Source organism: Pezoporus occidentalis, unplaced genomic scaffold (assembly GCF_034315485.1).
Source record: "Pezoporus occidentalis ecotype Australia unplaced genomic scaffold, CSIRO_AGI_Poc_V1 ctg23, whole genome shotgun sequence".
NCBI lineage: Eukaryota > Metazoa > Chordata > Aves > Psittaciformes > Psittacidae > Pezoporus > Pezoporus occidentalis.
This window is the reverse complement of record NW_026914180.1, coordinates 2,869,484-2,894,320: the sequence shown is the minus strand read 5'-3', so window position 1 is coordinate 2,894,320 and position 24,837 is coordinate 2,869,484. Positions and strand designations below refer to the sequence as shown.

At 40.6% G+C, this 24,837-nt stretch overlaps 1 protein-coding gene across 3 annotated transcripts in view; it reads left to right on the top strand.

The window, feature by feature from the left end:
• XYLB (xylulokinase) overlaps positions 1-15,640 on the top strand; it is an 86,601-nt gene extending 70,961 nt beyond the window's left edge. For 2 of the 3 annotated variants that reach the window (XM_062621411.1, XM_062621412.1), the window contains exons 16-19: positions 653-711; positions 4,519-4,606; positions 6,833-6,927; positions 15,361-15,640. In XM_062621411.1, coding sequence (XP_062477395.1) covers positions 653-711; positions 4,519-4,606; positions 6,833-6,927; positions 15,361-15,444 — 326 coding nt within the window. In that variant the 3' untranslated portion in view covers positions 15,445-15,640. The remainder of the gene's footprint in view (positions 1-652; positions 712-4,518; positions 4,607-6,832; positions 6,928-15,360) is intronic. The other variant, XR_009965348.1, reaches the window with a different exon arrangement.
• Positions 15,641-24,837: the final 9,197 nt, after the last annotated feature.

The following is a 24,837-nucleotide window of genomic DNA, read 5'->3' as shown; positions in this document are numbered from 1 at the left end:
TGATGAGGCACAGGACAGACATTCAGGAGTATGAGAAGGAAAGGTGGGTTTCGTTAGAGACTAAAGAACATAGAATAATTTCTTTTTATCATCCCCAAAGCTGTGGGTTTGCACTGGATGAAGATTCAGATACTTTATTTTATTGAAGTGACTTAGACCATTTCTAATTACCTTTCGACACACTTCCTTGTCATTCAAGCAGATAGGGATTGCTCAGATTTAGTAAGCTCTGACTGTAAACGTCACAAGGAGATAAGTTTAAAAGTATTGCTGATTTTAAAGGTTATCTGTCAGTTTGTATATGTACAGCTATGAGCCAAACCAATCTGACCTCAAACCAGAGCTCTGTACTATGATAACACTCTGCCTTTCTTACTGTATATCTCTTTTGTAAATCTCCCTGACTTTGATAGCACTATAATAGTAATAGATCTGCAATATTTATGTTGCCTCTTCTCAGGAAGTGTTCTAATGTGCCTTGGAAAGGTGGGTAATTAGTCTTATCTCCTTTTTACAGAAGGTAAATCAGAGGTACAGGGAGAGAACCCAGACCATCTGACTCCCCTCTCCTTGTTCTCATTGCTTGGTTCAGTAGTACTAATCTTGACAATATGGGCTTTCAGTCTGATCTGTATGTTGTATTACATTGCAGTGCCCAGAACAAGGATTTTGGCTACTGGTGGTGCATCACACAATAAAAAGATCTTACAGGTAAGAAGAAAATTGAATACTTTGCTTTAACTTGCAGTTACATTTTCATTTTTGTTTTTATTTTGCTATACTGAATCCAAATCAGTGCAGCTGCACAGGAATGTGTGGAAATGGGACTGTGAATCTGCTGCAGGTCTTTGGGGCTTTTCTTCAGGTTTAGTGTGGAAACTGTTAGCCCAGTGCTTCTTACATTTGACTAGTTCTATGAATGTGTGTATCTGAAGCCCTGTGATTTCCTGGTCTCATTACTTAAATCAATCAACAAAGAAATCAATAAGAGACTTGATACAAAATCTTGAGTTTTTTTGTGTTTTTTGTTATTCAGATCAAAATTGGACTATGGGTTTAAACTGGGGTGTGGTTATGCTGGTGTTGAACACTCAAAAAAATCCACTTCAAACAAACAAAATCCCCCATACAAACTTCAAAACCCTGCCCTTGCTGTTCTGAGTATTTGTTACTTATTAGCATCATGTCACATACTGAGGGGAGGCTACTCTGCATAGTCCGTCCTCCCTCTTCTCACCTTCCCCTTCTGCTGCTGTTGCTGCACATCCAGGCATTGTTAAGATCCTTCATCCATCTTTTTGGGAGCAGACTACCAGGTGGTTCTACCTGTTGAGATTTGGCAAAGCCTTACTGACACATAGTAAGAGGCCTCTCACCTGGCTTTTACTAGCGCAAAGCTAGACATCTGGATTGGGATTCATCTTGCCCAAATCCAGTCATCTGTGATGTTGTGTATATGATCTGTCAATCCTGTAATAGTCAGGAGAGATCCAGTCAGTTACATTATAAAGGAAACCGGATGGTGTCTTGACTTACCAAATGTAGATGTCTCCCTCTGAGTGAACCTGAGAGCTTTCTGCACTCCACTGACTACCTTGACAAGCTCCCCTTTGACTACAGGTTCCAACATTGAGCCTGGAGGTAGACATTTACACCAAAAAGTACCTGTCTTAATCTTGGGCTAAGTACTGGCACTGGAGTTGATCAGCACAGGGTGAATTGTTTTCCAGAGATGCTAATCCCTTTCCATGAGCTAAAGAAAGTCTGGAGGCCAGCTTTAACTAATACCATACTCTGACAGTAATAATCATATGAAAGGAAGGTCATCTGCTCTGCAAAACCTGAGCTGGACCAAATGGATGTTAAAGAGCAAAGAGTGAAAAACTGTTTTTCTCCTAAGGCATCTAAAACATGTTTGTATAACCACTGGTTGTACAGCTGATTAGGACACAGCAAATTTGGCATGTTTTGCCTGTAGATGTCACTTCTCTTCATCTGCTTTGGTTATTTTGCTTAAGAACCTGACGTTAGAAAATTAACTGATAGGTTAATTGCTTAAAACATTGGTCCCTACTGGGGTAATTCTACTAAGAATATGTCAGGAAAGAGATTGGATTAATAGATGAGTTTGTTTTTAAAGCTGCATTTCCAATTCAGGTCCCAGGAGTATCTCCTTGCTGTGGAATATAGACAGAGAACAGAATGGTCTTACAGCATGTAATTCTGCAGCACAGCTGAAAAATTGTGGGGATGGGGGAGTGGTGCTTGCTTTTCACATGTAACAATACAGCTGCTTTTAAAACTCCTTAGAAGTGTCTTAAAATAATATGATCAATACAGTGTCATCCACTTAATTCAATCACTGGTTAATTGGATCCTTCTTTTTAATTTAATCAGAACCTCAGAAACCATATAAGTTGCGTGAAGAATAACAGCTTCCACCCTTATCATGGTCAATTTTGGATAATTTGTTTGAGGGCTACGAAAGGCTATCATTTAATTAACATTCAGTAACTCCTATATTTTACACTGCAAAGGAGGCAATTTAGGAAAATCTGTTAAAAAGAAAAAATATAGTAGGGCAGTTTCTCTGCAGTTCTGGGAAGCTTTTTATAACAGATGTGGTCCTTGATTAATGACCACATGAAACACTGAAATATTTTTAACAGTAAAACCTTTAACGGTTTCTTTAAAAGTTATTAATGGGAGATACCACAGTTTCAAATGACTTCCTGAATATATGAACTTTGAATAATTTTAACTTTATAATGATGTGACACAAAAGGTAGCTGTTATTTGTAGTATTAGAGCACTTATTAGCATTCAGTATAGAGCTGCAACGTATAAGGCTCTGCGGAGATGCAGAATAGACCTGTGTTGTCCAAAGGAATGTACAATTCAAGCTTAAGAAAAGAAATACCTATCAGAGTTGGGATGAAGAAGCAGATGGGGAATGTGCCGAAACACTACAGTAGTATTGCCTGGGAGGATGGGCAGTGGAACCAGCATTCTGTGACCTTATAATTTCCAGAGGGTTTCTTAATAGGTACCGTGATTAATCTTCCATTTGTCTTCTAGCATTGAAGCTCATGTACTGCTCAATACTTGCGTGCAAGTGAAGTTAGACATTACTGACCTGGCTATCTTACCAGAAGAGTGTTTTAAGTGTATAATCTCGGCCTTTCATTGGATTCTAGTGAGCAGCCAGCCACCTTTGTTTAATATTATAATTAGTGATTTTCAAAGGTTTTGATTTGCATATTCTCCACAAACTTTCAGAGAAAGAGGCAAAAGCCTTTAAAAAACCTCACATGCAATTTTTTTCTGTAGCATATATGAACTGAATTTCTTAGTCATCTTTTATGAAGCCATGGGGCCCATGATCAGTGGAGCTGTGAATCCCTGGGTCAGGGTTGTATACCACTAATTCAAATGGTTTGGATTCCTGGGCACTCTGGCTTTATTTAGACTTAATTGTCCGGATGTAATTCAGGTGATTCTTTGTTCCCTCTGGCAAAAGTAATAAGACCAGCACAAGTTACATCTGAATTGCTACCTGCTTTTTACAGTGCTCAGACTGAGAGACACTTGCAATCCTAGAGAAGATGAAACTGAAATGGATGGAGTTTGTTGACAATATTTTTGGAAAAGTGTTATTGAGCCTCCTCTGTCCCTATCCAAATATGTCTTAATTTTTTCCCTTTTATATCTGTTTTCCTAAACCTACACTGTGGGGAAAAGCATATGTACTCAGTGAATGCACAATGCCTGGTATTTATTTCAGTGCAGAACAATGTGTGGTCAAATATCTTTAGTGTCTGATACCATGACAAATTCTTTGCCTGTAACATTTTCTTTGTATAGCTCAAGCCAAGTTGAGAAGTGTCTCGGTACATCTTCATAGCTCAGGATCCCTTGAATACAGGAAAATTCCTGCTAAATGTAGTCTGTAACCAACTCCCATGTCATTCTTCCTGCTAACCCTAATATGATGGGAATGGTGGAGGTGAGAAAGACAGGCTTAGCAGGCCTTCATTCTGCTGGAACTTCTGTTTTATCAAAATTAAGAACTGAGGACCCATGACTGGTTCCTCTCTCCTTCCTGCCTGCTTGGCTCAGCCATAAATGTGATGGAAGAAAACAGGCACCAGTTGTGGATTCCTGAGCAGATCTCCTTGATTACATCTCCTTGATGTAAGTCTTTGCCATGGGCTGGTTGTGTGGGCTTATGAGGGAGGAAGTGCTTAAACCCAGACTCCTCTGAACTTGCAATAAAGAGATCTAGAGAGATATGGGACTTGATTTCCTGGCTGCAGTTACAACTCTAGCTCAGATTTACCAGTACCGTCTTGTGTGACAAGTTCAGAACTCATCATTTCCTGCAGCGCTTCTTTCCCTGGCTACCCAAATGCTTGTCTGGTGTGTATGGTAGTTATTTGTTTTCCTGAGCAGTGATAGGGGATTGCTGGTCCCTCATTGTTCATGAACATATGTAACTGATGCTTTGATACTTCTCAGGTCCTGTCTGACGTGTTCAATGCACCAGTGTATACTATCGATACCACCAACTCTGCTTGTTTAGGAAGTGCTTACAGGGCAATTCACGGTAAGACTGTGAGCAGATACTTCTGAGTGGTCTGGGCATTTAATTTCAGTTGATTAATACTTGGGATTAACATTACTGAAAAAGGAGAATAAAGCTGTGTGGATCTGACTAGAAGGTCGCTCAGGTCAAAGAGGGTTTTTTGCTCTTAGCACACTTGGATCAGGCCCAAGAATAACACTTACGTTATAATTCAAATCTGGTGGCTGCTTCTGAGCCAAGGGATAGGGCCTGAAAACTGTTGATACTTACAGAGGAAGGTCTAGGACCTTAATGTGTTGAGTGACTACTTTGATGTGCCACTCTTAGGGGAATACAGCCAGCTGAAGGTGCTGGTGTAGCTTGCTGCCCTGCTTTGTGGACCAGGCTTTAAACCGGCTTGCTAAAATGTCAAACCAGACAAAAGATCAGTGCAAGCAAAGAAGACCAGAGAGGGCAGGGACGACATAACCAGGCATATCGCTGGCCAAGTAAATGTTTTTCAACCTGTATGTATCTTCCAGCTTTTAAATGTCAAGATGAAGGATAAGCAAGGTGTCATGGGCTCCATGCGCTTTCTCTTGTAAAAGCATAAAGCTTGGGATACTCTTAGGTTGACCAGTCATTTTGCTCACTGTACTACATCACTCCTTGTAATGCAACAGTCCAAGTCCCAGATTTAAAGTGTTAATTAACTTACATCTATTAATGCATGCAGATGTATGTTAAGGGTGGGCCCTCAGCCATTTAAGAGTTGAATCCCAGGCAGGAGATTTTATTCCTATTTTTAAAACAGTTCCTAATATCTTACAACTAAACAAGTCAAGGAATGTGTATCAAATTCTTAAATCCTTATTTAGGTCGAATTTTATTAGCCTTAGTTTTTTTGATTAGTAACTTTAGGATTTGGACCTGAAGACATGGACAGCTTCAACACAAATTCATGTGAGATCATGGGATTGCAACAAGCATGGAAAAGATAACATCAGCCATCAGAAGAAATCAGCCAGGTTTTAATTTTAGAAGCAAATTCTGCTGTCACGTTATAGCATCTAAACACTACATGCTCTCTTGCATTTGAAAACAGCACAGAAAATCACACAGCAAAAAACTTGAGTCAATGTGTTTAATACACTCAGCATGCTCTTCTGTTTATTTCCAAAAAATACACAAGGGTTTTGACAAGCAAAGTATGCTTCTGCAGGACAGCAGAAACAGTCCTGTTAGATTATCGGTATGTTTGAAGCCATAATAAGACCGTTTTTCCACCTTGGGGGCCAAGTTTCCAAACTGTTTTTCTCTGTACTCAAACTTTGCCCACTCCTTCAGAAGCCAGCAGAAGCTTCCCAGCACCTAATGCTGCAGGCAAATTCCTTGTCCATGAATGCATGTAAAATGCGAATCTGTCGTTAAAGTTTGTACACATATATTTCCTGTGTATGGAAGATGAGTATTCCCTCTGCCAGTTTGGCATATGAAATCTTGAGGCTTGGTTGACAGAGCGTTTCAGAGAAGATTTCAGATGCCATGCTGATGGAGGGACTCCTTAGCTCAGATATTCTGCCAGCCAAGCCCCAGGGGTTTGCAGTGTGTGTTTCTAAATGGCATTTTTGATTGATGCTTTCAGCTGACTCACTCTTGGCCAGGCAAAGGAATTGAGTAAAAGTGAAGACTTGCTAATATAAATGAAATATTGATGGCAAGGGTTTCTTAATAATATTACTGTGTACAAGTAGGGTGTTCCACAGTTAGCCTGGGGTACCTAGTAGGCGTACATGGAACTCCTGAAATTGCGAGTCACTTGCAAAGCAAAATGCTGTAGTACCAGAACTCCCCTATTATTCTGCTTCCTTATATATAAATATATTTAATAATTTGCAGGATATTTTCTTGACAGTGTTTTCATTTCTCTTCCTGCTTTTTGTTTAGTCACATTTTGTCCTTGAATCCCTTGCTTCCACATATTTTCACTGCTGTTTACTGTATTGTTGTAATCATAAATAATTACTGATGTTGTTGAGCAGCATTTCTGCTGCTTACGTATTCCCCAGGGTACAAATTGAGTGAGTGGCAAAAACTCAATCACAGAGTCCCAATTTCCTGGGCTAGTGCGCAGGAATGTAAGATCTTCTGCCATTTATCCTTCAGTCCTGAATGCTGACCTGACTGGGGAAGATCAATATAATGTATTAATTTGCCAGTCCCTCATCGTGCTTTTTCCATTGATCAGGGTTGTGATTCTCATTGCAGGGTTTGTAGCTGAAACGAATGTGTCCTTGGCTGATGTCGTGAAATTAGCACCAGAGCCTAAATTGGCTGTTACACCAGCTGCTGGGGCTGAGGAGGTGAGCAAGCTTGGGAATACCATTTTTCTTTTAATTTCCTGTCTGCTTCAAAATGTAGTGTTTTACTAACTCTTCTAGTAAAATAGATTAACTTAAAAAACATTTGGTTACGCAGTTCTTGCTCCTTGTTGGAAAGATAGATTTGATTTGGAGAGATCTTTAGTGCTGTAATGATGCAATGATCTGATCACTCCATCCAGGTCTGTGAGACTGATTTTTCCAAGTAGGTACTATCAGAGAGCAAAATCTGTTCGTTAAGGGACAGAAAAAGTTACAGGTTGAATTTGGATACAGGTCGGTCAGGTTGTAACTGACAATATTGACAACATAGTCTTGACTGATAGTTTGCAGCAAGCAGCATGGAAAAAGTCATGCTGATAGTGCTTTCTGGCCTCTTGGAAAACACCCCCAACAAATCCTTCCTGATCTTAAGCACTGAAAGAGCAATTCTATATCTTTACTTGTAGTTCCCAGTTGGAAGGAGTTCCAACTGGGAGGATTCGGTAGGCACAGATTCAGTACTGTGCTCATCTCAAGGTGAAACTTGTGCTTTGTGGGACCACATAGATAAAGCAAAAGAAACAGTCATTGTTGCTAACTGTGGTTCCAGCGCCTGTAAGACCAGTGCAGCCCTGTACTTCAGATGTCAAAAGCCTTAGTTTACAACACCTTCTGAAATAGCACGTCCAGTAATAAACAATACAATACAGCAAGATTACTAGAGAACACAAGTTTAAATAACCAAAAGTGAATCTAACTGTCTTCAGCTGTGCAGAAACTTTTACATCAACACAGCCTTACACTTTCCATTTATGAGATTTGGATGTGCCCTAACTACAGGCAACAAGGTTTTAAAGCTTTTATTTAAACTGGGAAATTAATGATCTGCCAAAACTGCTAACTCCCAGCTACATGTGTAGTGGAGCACTAGATATCATCATGAGTAGTAACAGAAATGATCATGCTGCATTGTGCCTGCCAGCATATTATTTAATTATTAACTGAGATGGAGGAGCTCAGTAATCGAATAGAAGTCCCCTTCAGAAATATTAAGACATTGAATAATTTAAACTTGATTGATCTGATCTCATTTACTCAACCTTCCCCCCTCATTTTAAAAGATAAAATAATTAACAGCAATGACCTATGTCGTGTGTTCTGCAGCTGAAGCCTTCTGCAGCTGAAACCTTCTGCAGGGAATACACTTCAGGAGCAGATCCCTGGTGTATGATTCGACCTCATGCTGCTGCCCTGTTCCCCCCAAAAATGCTGTCTGCTGAAAAGCTACCAGGCAGGCTTGTGTGGAGCTGGAGAGCGCTCAGAGACCTGCTTTTGACCCCCCAATGCTGCTTCAGCTATAAAAACTCAAGGGCAGGGAATACAGCTGTCACTCACAGGGGCCTTGCAAGAACAGCAAGCACCTTGTACCCCTGCAGCAGCCAAGCTGACCTAGCTGGGGAGATCAGTGGGGAATTCATTTACCTCTTTCTACTTTACCGTCTGCATAAAATGGCCTGGAAGCTAAAAGAGTTAATTATCTCCCTCCTGATACTTTTCTTCTCCTTTTCCACTTGGTTAGACCTGGCTCTCATAGCACATCTTTATTGGTTTTAAATGATGTACAGCTCTGAATTATTGCCCCAGTAGATAAGACTGAATGACAGAGAAAGTAGTGGCCAAACAGCATGTGAAGAAATAACTGTTCCTGCACGTTAGCTTAGCTTGCCAGCTTCATTCCATTAAAAGCAGCTTCTTGCAATTACATATTCCACACCATTTTTTTTTTCCTTTCCTGTCTTATAATTTTGCAGTTGATGGTGGATTCCCTGGCCAGTTTCATGGCTGTGAAACTGCAGAAAGCCAGAGGGCCTGTCAGTAATACAGTGTGTTAGCATGAACAGTGCAGTAAAAATTCATAATGTGATGAGTCAGTTTGATTCTGTTTTTTACAGAGCTGCATTGCCCTGTCCATCCAATTTCACTCTGTTGAGGTTAGAGCCTTTCAGTTAAATGATGGTTCTTTTTATAAACTTCAAAGTCGTCCTGAGGTTAAATTCTGTCTCACTGAGGAGCTCATCTGAGAGGGTCTGGCTAACCAATGTGAAATTCCCCGGACCACTTTCCTACATTTTTTGGACAGCTACAGCTAAATCTTGGCAGGGTGGAGAAAAAACAGGTCATAACACAGCAATCTGCTCTGATTTCATCCTTTCTTCCTGGTATAGGTAGGAGACAACATGTGTTAGATCATTGGAGAGAGGAAAACCTCCTATAGAAAAAGGTCAAATGCGACAGTTTGATGTAGCTTACTCTTCATTGCCAAGGCTTATGCACGCAGTAGGGGTTTCCAGGAACCAAAAATGCAAAAAGTATTTCTTTGATTGCTGAGGGATCATTTGTGATAATGAATGTGAGTTCAGAAAGGAAGGGCAGGGCACACAAAACCGCTCTTCTGGTTCAATTAAACTGATGGGCAGGTAAAATAGAATAAAGTCTCAAAATGGGGAGCATAGAGCTTGTGATGGGTGATGAATTAGTAGTTATTGGAAACTGAAGTCACATAAGCTCCAACTTGTCTGGCAAAAATGTGACTTTATCCTGTAGCCGACCATCCTGCCTTGAAGAGACCATTTCAGAGAGGGTAAATCCCTTTCTCTGGCTATGACCACAAGTCTCTTAGCTGAACCTGATTTCACAGTAAATTTGTAGGGTGTGGGGTCTCACTTGGGCTTGTTTCTAATTCTGTCTAATTCTGTCATAAGATATTCTGGTGGGAGTCACTGTGGTGATAGTCTTTGGTCAGTTACTCAACCAGGGTAGCTGAAGTCAGTCATCTGTGGGTTAATCCTTCTTCCCTATTTTAAGAGTAACAAAAATTAAAGAGTCATCTCATCTCTTTGGAGCCTCCTCTCCACCCCCTCCCGTGGAGAAAGACTAATCAGAACAGCTAAGCATGACCAGAAATAACCAGGAGATTCTTAAGCAATAAGTATATTTTACAGACAGAAAGAATCTATTATTCCAGCATTAGAATTCAGATTTATTTTAGTAATCTATTAAAACAGAGATGGTTGGCTAGTGGGTTAATTAAGCAAAAAAGCATGGGAGAGAACATGATTATCTGGAGTTGGATCACTTGTGCTTACACATTCCATGTGCCTAGTGTTAGATTTATTGGGATATTGTCCTGAAGGGTTTTTTAGGGAGAACACATAGCACACGACCTCTGGATGTGTATTTTTGATTGCATTATTGACTCTACTGAGACATATTAATCCTGCAAAAATTCAAGAAGGGAAAATGTAGACCTAACTGGTTTTCTTGACTTTGGTAAATTGCCTTGTAAGTAGGGGGATTTATAGAAGTGACCCCATTACCCAGGAAGGTTATAATGACTTAGTTATTGATTTAAAATAATTATATTTTTGTTGAGTTAGATTTTTGAGGGGGGAGGTTATTTTCCAGTATTGGTTTAGGTTGCTAATTTACTGCAAAGTAGGTAATAATAATACAACCACCAAAATATAATAGGTATTGATGGGAGTTTGATTAAGGTGATTTGTGTAGCCAATATTTTTTTTAACCTATTAAACTGATTAAGATAGGCTTGCAGAATGACTATCTGAAGTAAATAAATTAATTGTTGGAGGTATGGTTCCTTGGAGGAGTCTTCAGAGTATTTCAGCACACCGTCATATTCTTTCTGCTTTACAAGTATTCTTTCTGTGTTAAGAAAGGTGAACAACTGCTATGACTTAAAAATAAAACACCTGTAACTCTTGATTTCTTAGGCAAATCTCTTGAGTAATTTGAGTTTGGTTTTGTTTTTGTTTTTTTTTTAAGAAAGGGACCTATCAGAAGTAGTTAGTGTTTGTAAGAGACTGATTAATTTTAACCAATTCAGGGTAGATTAAATGTACTAGGGTAAATTAAAATTAGATAATCACCAGCATAACCTTTGTAATTTGTAAATTTTGACTTGCTCTAATCATTGGCTAATGTACCATTGCAGGAGATAGAAGGATCCATATGGATTGTTGCTTGTTGTAATAATTTGTAGCTGGTTTTGCTTTTAGAGAGTGGCAGGACAAAAGTAAAAGCCCTGTTTAATTTATAGAATAGTTAGTCTTGGAAAGGACCTTAAGATCATCTAGTTCCAACCCCCCTGCCATGAGTAGGGACTCTTTGCACTAGCCCATGCCATCTAAGGCTCTCTCCAGCCCGGCCTTGAGCACTGCTAGGGATGGAGCATTCACAACTTCCCTGTGCATCATGTCTTTGTATTTCAGGGGGGTTTATTTCCTCTGTTATCAACTACACCAAATGGAAAAAGGAAATGGGAAGTTTAAAGCAAGTTTTACCAATGGCTCAGAGCCCTAATGAAAAACCAACAGGTTTTGTTGATTTTTGCATTTGGTCCCAAGCACTGCTCTGGTACCAAAGCAGAAGGCTGAAGAGCTGGTAGTGAAGAAACGATTATTCAAGCTGCCAGAAGAGCAATCTTCTTTGCAGTATTGAGATAAGACTGCTACATACAGAAACCTCTACTCTGCTGTTGAGCCAACACAGGCAAGACAACAATCTACAACTCAAATTTAGCTTGAAGTGATTCTTTTGTTAGTCTCTCAAAGAGTTGTCTATTTGCTGACTTAAGTCATAGGCTGGTGCCATGGTGAGAGGTGGCATGAGGATGACATATTTGATTTGCACTAGAGCACAAGGTAACGCTTATTTGAAAGTGTTTTCCAGGCAGGGCAGGTTAAGTTATTCCTTATTATAATGCAGTATTTATCATTAGCATTTTCTTAGTTATTTGTGGGACTGTCAGAGTGGGGCCAGATTATCTCAGGAGAGAAGTTTGGTAAATGAAGCCATCACAGTAATGCAGAGCCATCTGAGTACTGCTGATGTTGTGGAGTAGGCTACGGAGATAAGCAGGAGAAGAGGCCATAATATAGCAAGGACAATTAAATTATGGACAATAATAAGGTTCATGTTGTGATACATGTAATTGCTTTTGTTAAATATCATGGTTTGATACATTAGGTTTGAGGCTATGACAGACAGGGAATTTATGTTCTTGAGTTTTTATGCATCGAGAGGTCTTTATTCCCTTTGGACCTCAATTATAAAAATAAATCTATATAATTGCCTCAAGATAAAGACCCCTGGTATCACTTAGGAGGATTTGCCTGAGGTTCTGCAGGGGCAGTTCAGTTGTGGCAGAGACAGTGAAGCATCTTTCACAGACATAGCTGTGCGCACTCTCAGGCCATATTCTCAGTCAGTGCAATTGGGCTTTTCTTCTCCATACTTCATGAGAGCTGCTCTGCTTTGGCCCCAAACTTCAGCTGGTGTCAAGCTGGCATGTAAAATATTGCTTGTGAAAAGCTTGTAGAAGTGGTGCACTTATCAGCCATGATGTACTGGTGGTAATACTGCCAGATTCCCCGAGGAGAGGAATTTAGGACTTTGGCTTAGCCCTCTGAACTGCATTGCTTTTTACCCCAAAGGAAAAAAAAATAGAGTACGAGGAATATTCTTAATTTTCTGTTTGCATTTCTTTCAGATGGTCCATAATGCAGCATTCATTTACACTAATGGCCGAGAAGCTTATTGCAAATGCCTGAATTTTGTCAATTAGCAAGCTAAGTGCTTAAGTCCAATAAACAGGAAAAGAAACTGTATCAGTAAATGATGTTGTTCATTTATTTTGACACATTTTAATTTAGAATGATGTATTAACAATAATGCTTCCCAGCGTCCTAATAAATATGCTGTTGTGTATTTTGTAGAAATACTGCTGGGTAAATAATACAGAGCCTGTTTTCACTGAGCTCACTTACCAATGCAGCTTTGTTGTGCTGAATCTTTGCTGAGAAGTGCTTAGGGTTTATCAGATTACTGAACAGCAAAGTAAGGAATAGAGAGGCTTGGTTATAGATGATTCAGTGAATAAAGGTGCTGGTTTTGTTTGGCATACTGATACTGCCAGTTATAGCTGTAGTTGCCTGGTCAATATTTTTTGTACTCTGATGTGCATATTTAGGAGAAATGGGAGCAATAATACCCTTTGGGAACATGACAAGAATATATATATATATATACATATACATATATATATATATGTACTTCACTGAGCTTGCAAGGCCCTCATGCAGTTAGTTAGTTAAAAATACCATGCTGAGACAAGTGGTATTTCATAATAGGAGCTCATTTTATTTTCTAACACCATAAATCTGCATAAACCTTCATGGATCTCATATCGCTGTCCTGTGGAGAAGCGGAGTTGGGGCACATACATGTTAAATAACTTGCCCAGGGTCACTGAACAAGTCTGCTGCAGAATAAGAAACAAGTAGTTTTCTGTGTTTTAATCAGTGAAAGATACTGTAAAACCAGTCAGTCTTACAGTTCTGTCACTGTGAAATGGATCTTGCACCATCTCACTAGTCACCTTGAGATGGATTTTAAAACTGTCATAATGATGCCTTGGCTAGCAAACAGTGTCTCCTTCCCTTTGCTGTAGATGCTCCTTCTCTTCTTCCCCTCCATATACTTAATCTGTTGTGGAAATGTACTTTAACTTCTGTAACATCTGACTGTAATAGGAAGGAGTTGATCTAAACAGGCTCCTGCAGAATTTGTCCATTAACTCTCTGTCACATGCCCTTGTGGAAGGTGGAAGTGAGAATGAAGAGGTATTTCCAGGTTTCACTGGTCAGACTGAAACCATCATTCAGGAAGAGTGAAACACAGAAACTGGATATTTTGCCATTAACTGAAACACAAAACTAAAAGACACAATTTTTTTTATTTCCTAGATTAGCAAACAGTGTGATTTTTATTTTTTTAAATTCATCTGAGAAAGTGTGACTTGCTGAATCAGGACTGTACATAAAACTGAGCAAGAACAACTCTATCTCTTCCTACAGCCTCATAGTTTACACTTGAAATATTTTCCTCCTGAGTTTTTCACACAAATACATATCCAGTTGTTGGCTGTGGATCTTACCCGGATAAAATGCACTTAAATTGCACTTAAATGCTGGATCTCACTTATTGATGAGAGCAGTAATTCAGTTTACTGGGTATGATTCATTATGGCTCTGTAACCTCTGTGAACCTGGAGCCAGAAGCTAGACTGCCCTGATTATGAATAACATCAGCGCAGAGGGCTTGTAGACTAGACTGGCGGCCCCTAGGATTCATTGCGGCACGACCTTATGGCATCCTCTTAAGGACTGCTCATGCCTATACCAGACCCCACACTGGCTCCTGGCAGTCCCTTCTTTGTGCTCAAGCTAGCAAATGAGTGAATCTGTTCTGGTATGGCTTGTCAAACTACTGATTTTATTAGATGGACAATTCAGAAAGAGGAGATAAGGAAGAAGGTGTATCTCTAAGACGTAGATGAAGCACAGTTTTAGGTTGGAGCCAGCAGTAGGGCTAGGCTCTGTTCAGGCTTTCTGCTATGTAACCTGGTCACATACTAGCAGCTCATCTTCTATGATGCATCCTGTGATGAATTTGAAGAAAAGGAGAAAAAAAAAAAAAAGTAATGAATGAAACAAATCCCTACATGGATTTCGCCAATATCCAAAAGCATAGGGTGTATTTGAATCTGGGGTTTTGAATACATCTGAGTCTTAATTCTTCTTTTTATGGTTGTAATAATTAATTCCTGAAGAATTCTAGCTAATGAAATACAAAAAAGCTACTCAGGTTTAGTTGTGGAAAGAAGTTGTGTCTCCATTTGTCCTCCAGAGTGTGGGATCAGGGATTGATGAGTCTGGTCATGGAGCAGACTGTAGATGGGCAAATTCATGGCTGTGGTAGATGTGTGAAAGAGAAGAAGCTCAAATAGATAAGGAAGTATGAGAGTGGCAGGAAAGGGAGCGTGAAGTGTATTTTAGAATGATTTGGTCAGCATATTAGCCAAGGAGGACCTTTCTTTTTTGACAGCAGTGTTTGTGCTAGAGGGTGGCAGTATACTTACTAGCAAGGCCAAAGAGGATGGGACAGAGAAACTGATCCATCGTGAGATAGTGGAGGGAGGCAAGGACAGGATTTCTGCCTGGGTGATTAGGACAGCTATTACAGTGGGGGTATGTCAGACTCGGAGAGGTGACTTCAACCGAGCTGCTTCCCCTGGAAGTAATGACTTCTGCTTATAGCAAGAATGCAGTCACAATAAGAACCTGTGTGTGTCATAAAATCAATCTGCAAGGAGATGGTAAAAATGACTGTGATATTTGAAGAAGGAAGAATCTGTGCATTTTCTAAGCAAATTGAGGAAAAAAACCCCACAGACCCCTAGGTACCTATGAAGATGCTGCATTTTTCAGGTCTGAAGATGTTTTTTTTAACTGTGGCATGATTTAGAAGTCTAATTTTTCAACCTAGACATATTTATTTCTTTTTTCTATTTAGCTCTATCGTCCACTTCTGAAAAGATATGCTGAACTTGAACAGAAGGTTATCTACAACCCAACCTCCTCTTGTCTTGTGAAATAGAAGCAGACAAAATTTATAAGCTGGCTGAAGTGGACTCCCAAGGAGAAGATCATAGAAGATTTGCTCAGAATTTACTGGAGTTGTTTAAATCATTTTGTTCCTCTTTGTAGACAAATAATTTTTAAGTGTCTGTGTTTGTGTTGGTGGAAAAAATTACATTGTGATTGAAAACCTGATTAAAAAAGCATCATATTGCTCTGTGTGTTTGTGACTTCAATTTTTCCTAGGTACTTTTCGCATCATCTTTGCTGTTTAGCTGGATGACAAAGTCAAGTTCCTTGTATAGATGAATCACTCTATTCACCTCTGTCAGCTTTGATTTCATGTGTTCAGCGTGGCAGCCCCTGCATGAGGTTCTAGCACAGTATCTTAGTTCCACAACTTCTGCTTAAATCGTTTGAGACTATCTTTTTGTACATCTGTAACTCATCAATGTTTGTGTCTTTGCCTCCATGAAGCCAACAGAAAGCAGAAGTATACTGACTTAATTCCATCTTTCTTTAATATGTGGGATATTTGTGGTGTGAAGGCTGATTAAAGTCTCTAAAGACTCCCTGGGATCCTCATAGAAGGTGAATTCTTGTTACATGAGAATATGGAAAGTCTGTTATGTGATAAAACATGATGTAGTTGGATTTTATAAATTGTGGATAAGCACAGAGGCCTTATGATACAGATGTCATTGCACAGTGTTTCACCTGGCGCCAGTTCTGTAAAAAAAGAAAATAAGGGATCAAAAGTGGGAAGTGTTACGTGTTTCCTTCCTGTTCCAAAGAGCAGAATCAGTTCATCAGCGCACTGGTTTAGGGTTATTCCTTTTTCCTTTTCTCCTTCAGGTGTCATGGCTGTGGAACAGTTTGTGTTATCCTGAGTTCAACTGCAGAAATAGGGCTCTGGCATCACTAATATCCCATTTCTTTCTTGGAGATACTGAACAGAACTGCTGGCTGTCTTACTCTGTTGCTACTCTTTAAATGTTGCAGTCCAGATTAAGCAGCATCTAGCTGAGAAAATCTAAAGAGAAAATACAAGCCAGGACATTTTTCAACAGAGATGTATGGAAGTCGCAGAATTGGAGTGAACATCCTAGTTCACCCTGTGCATGTGGGAAGGTTTTACTGCACCATTCTGCAGTGCCAGTATCTTTCCCTTAGGATAAAATTTCTTCTGGGAGTAAACCAGACTTATTTAATGAAAGTGACTGAATCCTTTCTTCCCTTCTTGTAGAAATGTGCCTAGGAAATAAGCCAGGGAACTGCAGGGAATAGAGGATCTCTACTGAGTATTTGAGAGCTGGATTATGGAGCTGGGTGACTCAGATTTGTATTCTTCATATTAAAGTGGCACAGGAGCACTCTCCCTGTCCCTACCTGACCTCTGTGATGAGGGTGCGAACCCCTTGCCATGATTCACCTCTGAAGTGGCAGGGAAATGGGCATGTTCCCCTTTGCTCTCCCTTTTATGTGCTTCATTTGCAAGAATGAACAGTGCCTTTTCTTTTTGTTCACAACTGAATAATTATAATTTCTCTTGTTATTAGCATGATTACTCAGGAAGGTCAAGAATTACATTTCCGAGTTTCTAAAGCAGGCTTCTTTTAAGCAATTGCTTTAAAAGGCAGCATTAGAAATACACATATATCTCTTTTATGTGCTTATTACTCTAGGTCCCAGGGTACAGTGCTAAAATGTATAATACTTCTCACAGGCCTTCACTGTCAGCAGTTGCTTTGTCATTGAGCCCGGCTGTAGAAAGGTACAGCAGCATTCATTAATTCAACTTAAACAATGCCTACTAGTTTAAGCAGCATTATCATCATCATTAGTCTTTCGCTCTGCCTGGTTACTGGTTTGACATCAAGGGTAACCACACAGGGAAGGGATTCAGAGGAGTGTTTCAGCTTTGTGCAGTTTTGGTGACAACTTCTTGAGTAGCTCATTTGGCTTATCAGAGTGAGAAGACTGATGTGCCTTGTAGCCTTTTGGCTTTATTTGTCCCTGAAATGGGAGACATGGGGTCAATTTCTTACTCAGCCGAAGGAGGTTAAAGCTATATTTCTCAGCTCATACCACATGTTAGAACACTTCTAGATGGTTTCTAGGGCTGGATCTAGATGATCTTTAAGGTCCCTTCCAACCCAAACCATGCTGCGATTCTATTGTTCTAGATAGTATGTTGGCTCCTAGCAAAATGTTACGTGGTGCTAGTAGGATGTTGTTTAGATGGTTTAATGACTTTCTGGGCCTGAGCTCTCTTCTGGATAGGAGGAAAGATACATGTCCTTTTCTTTTGAGCTGGGTTGGGGCTCTCTGATGCGTTCCATGTTAGTATTAAAACACTGTTTCCTCAAGGTAGCTGATGCACCGTGTACTTGGAGCTGGAGTCTCTGAGAAAAGACTCAGATGCATGGCTCCGAAGGGCCAGAAGTTGAACACCACTGAATTATAGTATTGCTGTGGTGATGGGTTTATTAGGGCTGGCCTCTGAGGAATGGTGTCTGGTGTATAAGAATTTATAGACAAGCTGTTTTTTTTTTCCAGCTCTCCAAAGTTTCACATGTTCACTGACTAGTGTCAGATAGAATAAGACTCAATAAATCTTCTCCTTGAAAGGTCCTTTGAAGAAATGCTGCTGTAAGACTCCCACCACTCTTTTCTTTTTGTCTTTCCAGGAATGCACATCAGCTTGCCAAGGAGCCACAGGCTTTTTTGCACATCCCCCAGTGATAGAAGGATCTGGTGCCCTTTGGTTTCCAAAATCATGTAGGTTTTTCTGCCAGCTTGCCTACCTTATGTTATTCTGGTTCTCTGGAGCAGAGAGATTTCTGAATTAACATTTTAGCTAACAGGAGTCTAAAGGAAAGACACTGTCTTCTACCTCAATGTATTTGATGGGGGTTGATTCCCTCCCTTCCCCATAAGTGACCTTACTGTTCTTCAAGGTGAACAACATGGCATCCCCATCTTGTCTGGGTGGAAGGTTAGCTTCTGTGTTTAAAGACCTGATGAGCTATTCCCAGTCTAAACTAATCTGCTGAAAAATTGATATCATCTTGACTGCCGCAAGGAGGTTGTTCATCGCTGTCGAACCTCACAGCTCCTGTCTTGCACAACTAAAGCCACTCTAGGTTGGAGATGGGCCAGGAAGTTACATGGAAAAACCCAAGCAGCTTCCTTAGATCAATGGCCTTGTGCCCTCACCCGTCAATCAGAGCTGCACTGGATTCACCCACAAGATCCTGGTGTACCATGACCCAAAGACAAACAGTTTTCATTGCAGCCTGAAGTCTTTAAAGTCTTTTGTGATGCAGCTGGAAACAAACAGGGAAAAATGTTTGCTTTTCCTTAAGGGATCAGTCTGAGAACTGGAGCTCTGATTGAATAAGTAATGTACTGAAAAAAGTCTATGTTCTGTCAGTGCTTTAATAAGTAATTGAGCTGAATGCTGCCATGTGTGATCCCAGTGGGACCTTTCTGTTTTTCAGCTTTATTTTCCTTTGGAGTTGCAGCTACCACCACAGATCACAGAGCAGTGCAGTGAAGGATGTGTATCTAAACCCACAAAAAGACAGAGCAGAACTCTGAACAAATCATTTGTTTTATCTGTATTTCTATTACTTTGGTCACTAGACTGCTGCATGCAGGTTAGCGGCTGAGGGTAGGGAAGAGTAACATTTTAGAGAAGTAAACTGTCTGCTGTTGGAGCTTGTTATGAATATGGGGCCAAATTATAGCCCCTTCCCTAACAGAAAGATGCTATTTGGATTTTTCTTCTCCTCAGCTGCTGATTTTTCATATGACCTCTCTGATTTTTGTGAGATCTCAACCCTCATGTTAAATTGGGTTGAAAACAAACATATGGCTAAGGATGAAAAGCAGGTGGGTGGACATTCATTCAGACACCAGGGAATCACTATCCCCTAAGGAGCGTTTTCTTAAGAAGCTTCTCTGAAGGTGACTGATTCCACATGGCTTGAAATTTTAGTAGTGTTCTACTTTTGTGCAAGTTGGGTACAAAATCATACCTGGACCAAAGGATCTTACCTTGTTACTACTTTACGCTCATCTTGTACAGGTCAAAATCAGAGAGTGATGTGCAAGGTAAAAGAACTTAACTTGGGATGAATTTTTCTGGTAACCCGCTTTTTCCTGAGCTTGTCTCTGAAGTGTGTGAGTAGGACATCTTTGACTGGGATATTTAGAGTAGTTACAGCCCCTGCTCACCTTCTGTGCTTTTATTACAGCCCATGTCAAGCCTCTTTGGTTAGGCACCTCGAGGGGTTTAGCTTTGAGTCACCAAAGCTTACATTACCAGAATGTATGACTTGTAGATTATTTTTCCCCCTTGGAACATTTTTTACCTCTCCTGCGGCAGATGTGACCTTTTTATTGTACATGCTTTGCCTTGTTAGCTGTTTCCACTTCTGTGGGATGTTAAGAACTTCTCTTACATGACACTTCCCTGAGTGAACTTGTCTCCTCATGAAATCCAGCCCCAAGAGTCATTTTGCTTTACTTGTTCTTCTGCTCCTCTGTTGCTTCTTAAAGTTGGCCTTGACAAACGGAATGATGCTTCTGCAGTGATCCCAGACTTCAGGATATGTATCAACCATTGTGGGAACTTGATGATTTTGTTCAATATTCTTGAAGCGTATCCCTGAGGTGTAAGGGTAAAGGAACAGCTATTGCTGCTTATGGATATTCCTATGATCTCTGATTTTAGTCTTTTGCTAAGTTGCTTCATCCATTGATGTGTCAGCCTGCCCATTAGGACAACTGGCGATATTTTTAATTGCATACAATATTTCTTGCTCTAAAAATTTTAGATGACAGGTATTAGTGATATGTTATTTGTTACGATGCTCTGATTAGCTCTGCTTTTGTTTGGTATGTTGTGCCTTAGTAGTCTGTAATGCATCCATCTGGTTGTCATTTCTCTTTTCAGCCAAACAGAAGTCTTTGGTCACTCAGGTGTGGGATTCATCTGACCAGTGTAGACATCTGTGTCTGCTATCATATGGGCTCCTTTTATAATCAGAGAGAACCACAAGGGAGAGGAGCTTCTTTCTGTTATTTATTTTATCTTATGGCAGATGTCTACAACAGATTAGATGATTTGTCTCTTGAGTGAGCCATTTCTCCCTGCTGAGTAGAAAGGCAGTGGTTTAGAGAAGAGGACAGAAAAAGACAGTTTTACTTCTTGTGCCAAAACTCCTGAAGACATGATTGAAAGCTGGTCTCAACTTGGGAGGGAAGGTTTGTCCCCAGTTACCATCGTACAGCTGAGAAAGCTTTCTTGTTCCAGGACTGCTCTGTTTTTACTGTCAAATTCATAAGACTGACCTCCCCAACTTCCTTCAGACAGTCCTCTCCATACACCTGCATGGAGAGATCCAGCAGACATAGGTCGGGAGCCTTGTTACTTAACATTCTTGCTTTTTGTCCTTGTGTTGCATGCCCTTGCTTGTGTTTATCCCTTCGAGCTGGACTCTTTCAGGCATTTGTGTTATGCCCGCAAGCTCAGTACCCTGCTTTAGTGAAAGACAGCTCCCTTAAGACTTAGACAAGCATTGCACAGGAAAACAAAGGTCTGCTCAACTTGCTGTTTGGAGACAATATTTACTCTTTGACTGACATGTATGCACTACCCTCGTGAAACCTTAACTCTGTTCAAGATCTGACTAGTGAATTGGAAGATGGAGTTCTTAAAAAAATAGCCTAAGCCATGCTGTATAACAGGTTTTAGACAGAGAAACAGAGCAGAAATGGAGCTGCTTCTTAGCTGAGGACTCTTATCTTAAAATGAAATACATTGCAGAAAACAAGTAAGAAGCAAAGGATTCTCACACAACTTCGGTATCACAACTTATGCCTCTTGAGAACATCTCTTCACACTGCTGCCATAGATTGTTAGGTTAGGCTGGGACATTCCTCTGTCACTCCTGGTACCATTTCTACATAAGATTCCCGCCCTACTTGAGGACAGTTGTATATAGCAGAAATACCCTTTTGATCAAGAAAGAAGCTGTTGAAAGTCAACAATATGTTTTCCAGATTTCCATTTCTGATAATAATTGTTCTGGTCTCTCTTATTGTTGTCCCTTAGAATAAATGCCTACTCAAGCAGAGGGAAGACACTGAATGCAGCTAATTCAATATGTGACTTAGTCAGACAGTTCAACTGAATGAATAAGCAAATAAGCTGTATTTCAAGGCCTTCCTTGCTGTGATTGTGTTTTTCTCAGAGTGACTCTTGCCTCAGAAGGTACGGCCGTTGTTTTTCGTTTGTTCCCTCTCGCTGTGTTTGCAGCACAGCAGACTCTCCCAGAAGCCTTTCAGCAGAGACTCATTTTGCTGTTTACCCAGTGAATACAGATTTTTCATTTGGATCTGTGTTGTGTGCGGTTTTGGCATGTTTTATAAATGGACCGGTTAAACAAGTGTTGCTAACAACTGCCCCTGCCTATTGGTAGTCAACCCTCATTGTTCGCCATGAGCCACCATGGGCAACTACTTCCTGTAAAGGCCAGAGTAAATGTCAAGAAACTCTTTTTCTCTTGGCCCAGAAACATTGCTATATCTCCGATTCACTGGACAGGCAGTGCTGGATTGTCAATAGTATGAGTATTTTGGGGTAAGGATTGCTGATGTTGAGCCAGATTGCCTCTGTAAGAAATCACTGAGGTGATACTGGACAGGTGATTTATATCAAGTTCTGCATTTGTAATTTAGACACTGAATCTTTAAGTGACAGAGTGAATTAACTTTCTTAGATGAGTGAAAACCATGTGTTTAGAGGGGGAGGAAGAATGCATATGGGCTTGTGAATTGCTTGGTGAGGGGACCCAGGTACTCAGTCAGGCTCCCTTCTTTTCTGATCTGATGTATCTTGCTTTTTTTTCCTCTACAGCAACCCAGGATCATGGGAGGTATGGAAACTCTCTAGCTTCCTCCAGCCTGCCAGCACTGGCCTGCAAACTGGGACCTGGGGTCAAACCCACCATGCAGAGGTAGCACCCAGAGCTCTCTGCTCCAGATGATGTGCTGCCGTTCTGAGGCTGTTGCCTAAAAAGCTGGCAGCTTTGCACCCGTTGCTTTTAGTTGAACATGAGGCTCTTTGGGGGCTGAGTTGTGATTATTAGAAACTCTGAGTATGACCTGGCCATGAAGAAGGTGAATGTTATCCTTGAGCCTACCGCTGTGCCTTTCTTGTTGAGAGGTGAACACTGCGTCATGCAAGACTTTGGTAAGACCCAGCCTGGGAAGGATTTGCAAATCTGCTCACTTGTGCTCAAGAATGAAGAATTAAAACTGGATCAGGTGAGGAAGAGGGCTGATAACGTTGAACAGGGAAAAAGAAAGGCTGTCCTAGAAGAGGAGACTAAAAGCCTAGCTTGCTTTGCCTGGCAAGTGGAAACTGTGAGGTGAGCCCATCGCTCAGTAAAACCCCTTCAGTTTAGGGGTGTAAAGAGCAGGTGAGAAGCTATTCAATCCAAAGAACAATGTTGGCACACGAGCAACTGGCACATACTGGTTGGGAATAAATTTGATCTGGAAGTTTGGAGTAAGGTGGGGGTGAGGTGCCGAAGCATCTATTTGTACTCTGTGTGTGGCGCCAGGAATATAGAGCCCCATACCTGCAGCATGACATTTTGCAAGGCTATAACATGGTGGCAGAAATCCTGTGCTGAAAACAGCATTTAGTTTGGACTAGTAGTGACCTTTAGAGAAGCTGTTGTTTGCTGTGTGGACAGAGTGGGGTTTCACACTTGATCTCTTTTGAATTTCCTTCTTGACTGTGTTTGGTTTGTGGGAAGGAACTAGTATGGAAGGGACAAATAAATGGAAAGCTTCCAACTCTAACTCTTAAGCTTGGAACATATAATAGCCCCATTTGCTATCAGTTTGTTGGGCTAGTCCTCTACAAACAAGAGAAATTTACCCCATGGCAATCTTTCTTCACTAGAGCCCTGCAAAAGGAAGTGAGGTTTAATTAGCATTTTAAAGTGGACAGCCTTGAAGTTAATGATATTCAATAAAGAAAAATCGTTTTAACCTTATTTGCACTTTTCAATCTACTTATTAGAGGCCATCTGTTATATTTTAAGCAAGAGCACTGGGAGCTAAACTCTCAGATTGTTGAATGAGGTTTTAACTGGCTAAGCAGAAGGGAAAGAGCAGGCTGTCTTAAATGAGCAGTTAGACTGTTCTTCAATTTCTCACTTTTGTGTCAAAAAGCAAATGGTCACCATTTCAAGTAACAGTTGGGTTGCGACAATGACATCTGTTTTTACAGGTGCTGATGAGTCCTGGGAAATGTCATTTGTCCTCAGATCTCAGATATGGTCCAACATGGATGAAATTCAAGGAGTCAAAAGGGAGATGAAAACGGTGAGGGGTGTGAAGGGCAAGAAAAAGGATTTCAAAGTAAATTACCAAAAAAAGAGAAAACGGGAACAGATTGATTTGCTGCTGAATGGGTTGGCTAACCTAGTGACAAAGGGCATGGTAAAAGCTGAGGCGCTCTTTGCTTTTGTCGTTACTGGCAAGATCTGCTGTCAAGTCTCTTTATCTTTGTACCTAGTGGCAGAATTTAGGGGAGATAGATACTACCTATAGAAGTGGAGGATCAATTTAGGGATTACTGAAGCAAAATGGTCATACATGACTGCATGGGACCAGATGGGATGTGTTCGAGGGTGCTGAGGAATCTGGTTGATGTTGTTGTGAGACTGCTCTCTAACATCTCTGAAAGGTGGTGATGATAGTAGAAGGTCTCCAGTCACTGGGAGGAGGCTAATGTTAAGGTTCCCACAATATTTCTGGGAAGCTGGGTGTTTTTCCTGTGTCCCTGGCAGGACAGGAACCAAACCTTGGTCTCCAAGGCCTCATGAGAATAATTTAAATACTGGACCACTCATAATTCCTCCTGGACAGTTGGGAAAGGAAAGCAAAATGTCTTCTCAGAATCTATTTAAAAATCTATGGGAGCCAGTACAGCTGGTGCTGTGCATCTGGGTTTGGAACTGTACATTCATGTACGGATGTTAGCAATCCCTCTGGATTTAATAATAGACACTGTTCACCTGAGCAGAACCTCTGAATCCTGGTGTCTGGGGGATTGGGCTGCAGTGGTTGTAAATTTACTGTGCCCAGAGTGGCAGTGGAATAATCCCTTTAATCCCTTTTGCAAACGAATGCAGAATGTGATCAATGCCATGGTACCCTGTTCCCTAGGAGCAGCAGCAACTTAAATTGCTACAGCCTGAATCCCTTCAGCCTGGAGATTTGAAGATTGATCCTACAATTACATGAAAATTTAGAACTTGGCATCACTCCTGTGGGTCATCCCACTGAAGTTAAGCTGAGGTTTACTTCTCTATGTGAGGTTTTG